At 41.9% G+C, this 8,733-nt stretch overlaps 1 protein-coding gene across 1 annotated transcript; it reads left to right on the forward strand.

Annotated features, from left to right (window-relative positions):
* The first annotated feature begins 1,602 nt into the window (after window positions 1–1,602).
* Window positions 1,603–6,806, forward strand: LOC147984508 (uncharacterized). The gene is made up of 8 exons (XM_087541132.1): window positions 1,603–1,698; window positions 1,840–2,290; window positions 2,373–2,537; window positions 2,617–2,706; window positions 2,787–2,849; window positions 2,930–3,080; window positions 5,830–5,977; window positions 6,075–6,806. The coding sequence occupies exons 1-8, from the start codon at window positions 1,603–1,605 to the stop codon at window positions 6,804–6,806; spliced, it is 1,896 nt and encodes a 631-aa protein (XP_087397258.1).
* The last annotated feature ends 1,927 nt before the right edge of the window (window positions 6,807–8,733 follow it).

The following is an 8,733-nucleotide window of genomic DNA, read 5'->3' on the forward strand; positions in this document are numbered from 1 at the left end:
CCTACTCCTATTTAGATTCCTACAGGAGTCCGAAACCTACTTAGAGGCGGGCATCGTTGGTGCTACAAATACATCCTATCTCCAGTGATTTTTCATGTGATACAATCCCAGTTTTTGGTTCAATTAACTTGTCAGTTTCACGCGTTGTCACCTTCGGTTCAATTAAGCTCAGCTTTACAATTAACCTGCCAGTTTCACAGGTTGTCACCTTCGTTTCAATTAAGCTCTTTGACAAGTCAGCTTTACATCAGGTATTTTTGTTAACTGTTTCCATATACGACATCCTTCAACATGTCTATGAACACTGGTACCTGTAATAAAAAAATTACATTTATAATCAGCGATTTGGATTATCCAAACAAGTAGTATATCAAAGTTTACTTTGAGCAAGAAATTTACAACATTTTATATGCGACACATTGAATCATATTTAAACACCATTATTGACAAGGAAAAAATAGATGCAATGATTCGACTAGAATTTAAGTGTTCTGGTGGCACTAACCTCATCTACTTTCAGTCTGGCTTGACTTAGGCTCGACATTGCCGTGCCGCAAGCTTCCACTCTCGCCTCTGCTGTCTTCGCTGGAACTCGTCTGCCCGTGCTCCTCCTGAGGTATTTACTGTATTTTGAAAAGATCAATACAAATGTGTAAGCAATGTGTGAGTACATATAAGAGGTAGTGCGTGCGTGCATACAAAGAGATATTACAACTTAAGTTGTTCAAATTATTTAAAACAACAAGTGACGAGTCGATATGCTGATATACAAAGACTCATAGACATGTTAATCTATGTACCATTTAGATGTGGCTCGGAACATACACTAAAAATTGATAAGTCAGTAAAAGAAAAAAAAATCATGATGCATATCATCGTTGATCAGCAGTAATTTTAGCTTATTTAACAATCAATGCAAACAAGGGAATAATGTACGCTTCTGGAACAAATCAATGAGAAGTCAGCATTTTCGCGTATCTAATTTGTTATGCACACCATAAGCAAGTTGATTTGGAGATCAATCGTTTGAGCAAAAAGATAGAATCAAAAGTTCCCTGGGAAGCACCACATGTATGAGCTTAGCATATAGAAGGCCAATAGATTTTAATTTTGAAAATAGGCAAAAACAATAATAATAATAGGACTAATAAAAAATAGCAATGTGTGTATCGATTATATACAACAGCAGTTCCTGTTACATATCGAGTTGCATGAGTTGAACCCATGCATAGTGTATCAATGGCTGCACCAGGGCCATTTAGTTGAAAAACAGTTGAAAAATAGAGAAATACTCATAGGTCTTAGCATTATATAAATCCTACCAGCTAGAATGACTTAGATGTATCCTCTGTTTTCATTTCACTTGGTAAGATAAGTATTGTTTGAAGAGTAAATACTATATCAGCACAAATGTCTATTCCCCACAAGAAACTTATATCCTCTGTTTTCATTTCACTTGGTAAGACGAGTGTTGTTTGAAGAGTAAATACTGTATCAGCAAATGTCCATGCTAACCAAGTTCCCATCTTTAATAAATAATATTTGTTTACACTTTCCAAAACTCTCATGCAGGCAGGCAGGCATTTTTGACAATATCAAAGAATGGATGCTAAGGAGCAACGAAGGAAGAGAGAAAGAGAGCGCTATGCAGAGATGACCGACGAAAAAAAACAGGAAAAACTCAAAAAACGCCGCGAAGCCTATCAACATCAGAAAGAAAAAAAAGCAGAGCTCTATGCACAGATGACCGATGAAGCACAGATGAACGATGAAGCACAGATGGCCGATGAAAAAAAGCAGCAAAAACTCGAAAAACGCCATGAAGCCTATCAACAAAAGAAAGAAAAAAGAGCAGAGCTCAATGTACAGATGACCGATGGAGAAAAGCAGGAAAAACTCAAAAGACGCCGTGAAACCTATCAACAAAAGAAAGAGAAGATATGTGCACAGCATAGGCAGATATATGCAAATATGCAGTCAGAACAAAAGAAAGCTAGAATAGAACATATAAATGAATTGAAGCGCAGCACAGCAAACAAAGACTCAATTGCGATGCAAAACCCTGCATATAGCTCAACTGAACAAGAAGTTAGTATTTCTACCCCTTCTGTAAATCACAGAAAGCATGTCATGCGAGGAGAAAGACAAACATTGCTGCACCGCCGTAACAAACAATTCACGACAAGACGGAGGAAAAATGTTACAGTATCATCAAAAGAAGATGCATCCATGACGGAAATCGGCAACAATGACACAGAGCCTCTACATCAACCACAAGTAATGATTTACGGTAAAAATCTAAATTTGATACAATACTAGCATTCAAAGTAAATATACATGTGTTTGTACAACTAACCATATTTTGTGGACAGACATCCCCTCATCAATGTTTCCAAGCATGAAAGAAGCAGATACCCCAACAAAGACATTATACAATGGCGATCACAATAAGGTGGCTTCATGGCCAGACATCCCCTCTTCAATGTCTCCTACAATCAAAGACGTAGATGCACAAATAGAATCATTCTACAATGATGTTCGCGGTATGATAATCAATTGGATATACTTTTATACAATACAAAAACTATATGCATATCTATGTAAATAAAAAATTCTACACAACAAATAATAAAGTCATGTGTGAGAAAGACACAGCCATCAAAGAAGCAGACACACCAACACAATCAATCCACAATGAGGATCATGGTAAGGTTATCAATTTCATATATATTGTTATGCAGTACAGAGAAATATAATATATATATATATATAAGATTACAACACAGGTAATGACGAAATCATATTTGAAGAGGATACAAACGAGGACGAACACATGTTCTCTGGTCAAGGTATGCCCAATACAATTTAAATAGATTCGAATCATTATATTTCTCCTTTACTAAAAAATTTATGCTACAAACCATACTAGAATGGGGCAGAGAAGTGGAAATTGAAATCAAAGAAGACGAAGAAATTCACAAGTCTGATCCATATGATTTTGTCTACAGTAACATACCAAAAAACACACATGTGCTCAAACCGGAAGAGAATTGCAGATTATGTCATGCAAAAAAATTCAAGTATGAAACTAAGGGGTTATGCTGTAGAAAAGGACAGATAAGACTGGCCAATCCAGATACACCACCTGAACTCATGAGACTTTGGACAAGCAACGACTCTGATGCAAGACATTTTCGGCAAAATATAAGATTTTTCAATGGACACTTCTCATTTACTACTCTATATTGTCACCTTGACAGAGACACAACTGACATGCAAACAGCTGGTATTTACACCTTTCGAGCTCATGGTCAGATCTATCACAACATACATTCATTTGGTAATAGTCACTCAGATCCAAAGCATTTGGAGCTATACTTCTACGACGATGATCCAAGCTTAGAGCATCGATATCGTCGTTGCCGCGAGGAAATGTATGAGCAAGACAAGCATGTGATTGGAATAATAACCACATCCTACGCGGTAACCCGTACTCTCAACAGTTTAGGAGTTTGGGACAAGCCCAAAACCTTGAGGACTACAGAGTCATCTTGAACCTTGACCAAAGATTGGACCAGAGAACATACAACGCACCAATCAATTCAGAGGTAGCTGCAGTGTGGATTGAAGGAAATGAAAGAAGAGATACTTTATGACAGGAGTGTAATACTACATGGGAACAACAACGAAAAAGAGCACATTTGATCATATTATGGGTGCTATGATCCGTTGTCGTATCCTCTATTCTTTCCAAGAGCTGAACTGGGTTGGCATAGGAAAATCCCAAAGAAGAATACACAAGAGGAAGACATTGGTGCTGATAATATCAATAATGACGAGGACCCAGGTAAAAAATTCATATACTATTATATTCAAAATTCAATTTTCATATATGGTACAGTACAAACTTATGCAACTAACTTTTTATGTTGCAATTTTTGCATAGATTCGGTCAACGGCTTGTGGGTAACCATGAAAGAATACTACTTCTATAAATTCCATACATGACCAAGCATATTCAACCCAATATTGCATGGCGGACGGCTTTTGATGAAGACCGAACCTCGTGGTGAGATCCGATCTGTTGTTGCGGCCTGATCTTTCACGACACTCCTTGTTACCTTCACTAAATTGAAATATTTTAGGCTCATGTATATCTGTGATTTGATGCGGTACAACATTATGTGTGGTCGTATCATCCTCTCTTCCTTGCATCAAAACCGTCCTCGGATTTGGGTTGACCTCTTGAGCAATATTTTCTTCACTCGATTGAATAACAACCACAGAAATTTCAGCAACTTGGGCCTTCTTCTTTTCTTCTTCTTCCTGCTCTTTTATCCTCTCAAGATGTTCTTTCCTCCAAGAAATAAAACGCTCCTCACCCATTGGCACGAGGCTGCACTTCTTACCCCTCTTGACGGTATATCTGTGTGTTTTGCAATCGTACGCGACATCATGCTCTCTGTACCACGGCTCTCCCAATAACAAGTGACATGAAATCATCGGTGCCGGAATCACGTCGCACAAAACCTCGCAAAAATAATTTTCCAACAAAAACGGTACCTTTGTTTGTTGCGTGACAGTGAGCTCTTCGTGACCCCAACGGAAACAGTATGGTTGTGGACGTGGTGTCATTGGTAGATTCAGTTTCTCCACCATCTCGATGCTTGCGGCGTTGATCAAATTCATGTGATCGACCGTCATAGCACATGATCTCTCTCTCACCACCACACGGGTGTGAAATAGCCCGTCCCAACGGCCTTCCTCCTCCAACTGAAATCCATAGCTTAACTTACTGAATGATAATGCGCTCGTCATCTTCTCCATAGTGTCGTGAACAACCTTGCTTTGAATACCACCTGATGAAGACCGAACCTCGTGGTGAGATTCGATCTGTTGTTGCGGCCTGATCTTTCACGACACTCCTTGTTACCTTCACTAAATTGAAATATTTTAGGCTCATGTATATCTGTGATTTGATGCGGTACAACATTATGTGTGGTCGTATCAGCTTTTCCAGCAGTTTGTTGTAGATACATACATCAAGATTGAAAGCTCCAGACTGGATTACATGTGGCATCATCAAAAGAAAATAAGGGCAGATCTATACCAAGGCCTTCTAGACAGCATTCAAGCCGGAGAACAGAATGGAGATGCAGTCGGAAAACGGAGAGTACTTGCCTCATCATTTATTGGAGGGCCACGAGATAAGCTTCGTCGGTATCCGGATGCGATGGCTTTAGTTAGAAAATATGGAAAGCCAGACGTATTCCTAACAATGACCTGCAACCCCAACCGGGAAGAGATCACACGTGAACTAGAGTTTGGACAAACACCACAAGATCGCCCAGACATTGTCGTTCGTGTTTTCAGGGCGAAGCTAGAAGAAATGAAGAAGCAACTATTTGAGAAGGCCATTCTTGGAAAGGTTACGGCATATACATATGTCGTAGAGTTCCAAAAGAGGGGATTACCCCATGCTCACTTTTTGCTCATCATGACCGAAAAATACAAGTACACATGTCCAGAACAGTATGACAGAATCATCTCCGCTGAGCTCCCTAACAAGCACAAGTACCCAGAGATATATAAAATGGTAATCAAACATATGATGCATGGTCCTTGCGGTGCATTGAATAAATTTTGCCCGTGCACAAAGAATCGTCCGTCATGCAAGAACAATTATCCAAGGCCATTTAACAAAACTACGATTCAAGGCAAGGACTCATACCCAGTATATAGGAGACGCAATGACGGCCGGACCGAAACGGTAAGAAATTGCAAACTAGATAACAGATGGGTGGTTCCTTACAACCCCTATCTGTTAAGGATGTTCAACTACCACATAAATGTTGAGATATGCTCAAGCATTAAAGCTGTTAAGTACCTCTTCAAGTACATCTACAAGGGACATGATCGAGCATCTATATCTGTAACCGACAAAGTAGATGAAGTCGAAATCGACGAGATTAAAACAGTACAGAGACGCACGGTGGGTGACTCCTCCGGAAGCAATGTGGAGAATATATGGCTTTGAACTAAGCAAAATGCACCCACCAGTCTTGCAACTGCAGCTACATCTCCCAAATATGCACATGGTTTCATATCATGGCACAGAAACAATAAAGAATGTTCTCGACCGTGATGGCACGGAAAGATCAATGTTGACTGCGTACTTTGAAGCAAACAATTTACATGAGAAAGCACGAGGCATACTATACAGAGATTTTCCGGAATATTATACTTGGCAAAGACAAGAGAAGTTTTGGCAAGAGAGGAAGCAAGCCGCTGTGTTCCAGGTTGGCAGGATCGTCTCAGCACACCCGGCTGAAGGAGAACGATACTATCTACGAGTCCTCCTCAACCACGTGACAGGCGCCACCAGCTACGAAGACCTACGAACAGTCAATGGACAAGTAATGCCAACCTTCCGTGAAGTTGCAGAAAAACAGGGGCTCATTGAGGCAGACAACACATTAGACGAATGCATGGCAGAAGCAAAGTTGTTTCGAATGCCATCATCTCTACGAAGGCTATTCGCGACAATCCTGGTTTTTTGCGAGCCCAGCAACGTCCGTGGTCTATGGAACAAACACCTCGAGGCAATGTCAGAGGACTACAGCAGAAACTGCAAATGCAAGCACACGGTCGAACAAACGGTGCTGAGAAATCTTAGGGACATGTTGCACTCAATGGGAGAAGATATAGAATCTTTTCCTCTTCCAGAGATCGACACACAGCATGAGATGACAAACGGCGTGCCTAGGGAAATCATTGAGGAGACCTCCACACGAGGTGGACCCTGAGGACACATTGTTGCATAAAAACCTAAATACCGAGCAAAGGATGGCCTATGACGAAATCCTAGCCACAGTTGACTGCCAAAGAGGAGGTATATTCTTTGTCGATGGGCCGGGAGGCACAGGAAAAACTTCTCTTTACAGGGCGCTCTTGGCCACAGTACGCGGACAAGGCAAGATTGCAGTGGCGACAGCCACTTCCGGTGTTGCTGCTTCCATAATGCCTGGAGGGAGGACCGCACACTCAAGGTTCAAAATTCCACTAAAAATAGATGATGGTGCTATTTGTAGCTTCACAAAACAAAGTGGGACAGCCAAGCTACTCCAAGCAGCATCACTAATAATCTGGGATGAAGCATCTATGACTAAGAGGCAAACAGTGGAGGCGCTAGACAAAAGCATGAGGGACATAATGGACAGACCAGATCTTCCTTTTGGTGGAAAAACGGTCGTATTTGGGGGAGATTTTAGACAAGTGCTCCCTGTTGTCCGAAAGGGGACAAGGGCCCAGATAGTAGATGCATCGCTACTGTAACACCCTCGATGCGACTATAGCTCCCACGTGTCGAGGCACGACTTAGAGACATAATCGCATTGAAGGCATATGTCGCAAGTTAGGCAATCTTCACAACATCCCATGTAATATGAATAATAAAGGGGAGAACATAGTTGGCTTACACTCGCCACGTCAATCAAGAACATAAATAACATTACATCATCCATACACTCATGGCCCGACTACGGCGCCAAAATAAAAGAGAACCCAACATGCGACACGGTCCCAATCACCCCCAACTGGGCACCACTACTGATCATCGGGAAAGGAAACATAGTATCGTTGAGAGTCTTCGTCGAACTCCCACTTGAGCTCATACGCGTCACCTGGAGCGGAATCATCAGACCCTGCATCTGGTGTAATAGTAATCTGTGAGCCACGGGGACTCAGCAATCTCGCACCCTCGCGATCAAGACTATTTAAGCTTATAGGTAGGGCAAGGTAAAATATGAGTGGAGCTGCAGCAAGCGACTAGCAAGTATGGTGGCTAACTTATTCGCAAAGGAGAGCGAGAAGAGGAGGCAAAGCACGAGCGAGAAACTAGAGAACAACCTACGCAAACATTACTCCAACACCGTGTCCACTTCCCGGACTCCGCCGAGAAGAGGCCATCACGGTAACACACCCAGTTAATTCATTTTAATTAAGTTAAGGTTCAAGTTATCTACAACCGGACATTAACAAATTCCCATCTGCCCATAACCGCGGGCACGGCTTTCGAAAGTTCAATCCCTGCAGGGGAGTCCCAACTTAGCCCATGACAAGCTCTCACGATCAACGAAGAAATAGACCTCCACCCGAGACGTTCTGATCAGACTCGGTATCCCGGTACAACAAGACACTTCGACAGGTTAAAACAAGACCAGCAGCACCGCCCGAATGTGCCGACAAATCCCGATAGGAGCTGCACATATCTCTTTCTCAAGGCACACTCAGATTGTCTAAACTTCCGGTAGGCCAGCCCAGAGTTGCCCCTGGTAGCCACGGCGGCTGACGGTTTGGACCAACACTCAGAGGAGCACTGGCCCGGGGGGGTTAAAATAAGATGACCCTTGAGTCTGCAGAACCCAAGGGAAAGAAAAGGCTAGGTGGCAAATGGTAAAACCAAGGTTGGGCATTGCTGGAAAAGCTTTAATCAAGGCGAAATATCAAGGGGTTCCCATTATAACCCAACCGTGTAAGGAACGCAAAATCCGGGAACATAACACCGATATGACGGAAACTAGGGCGGCAAGAGTGGAACAAAACACTAGGCGAGAGGCCGAGCCTTCCACCCTTTACCAAGTATATAGATGCATTAAGATAACATAGCAATATAATGATATCCCAACAATTAAGTAAAAGATGTTCCAACAAGGAACGGCCTCCAATCTTCAC

The sequence above is a fragment of the Triticum urartu genome, chromosome 2A (genome assembly GCF_056163025.1).
Source record: "Triticum urartu cultivar PI428250 chromosome 2A, HENAU_Tu73, whole genome shotgun sequence".
Lineage (NCBI taxonomy): Eukaryota > Viridiplantae > Streptophyta > Magnoliopsida > Poales > Poaceae > Triticum > Triticum urartu.

Bases quoted from the DNA above. Each gene is read 5' to 3' on its own strand.
- LOC147984508 (XM_087541132.1), top strand. From the start codon at position 1,603: ATGGATGCTAAGGAGCAACGAAGGAAGAGAGAAAGAGAGCGCTATGCA. The intron at 1,699-1,839 runs GCCTATCAACAT...TATCAACAAAAG, and splicing joins AACTCAAAAAACGCCGCGAA to AAAGAAAAAAGAGCAGAGCT. The intron at 2,538-2,616 runs TTCGCGGTATGA...ATAAAAAATTCT, and splicing joins AGAATCATTCTACAATGATG to ACACAACAAATAATAAAGTC.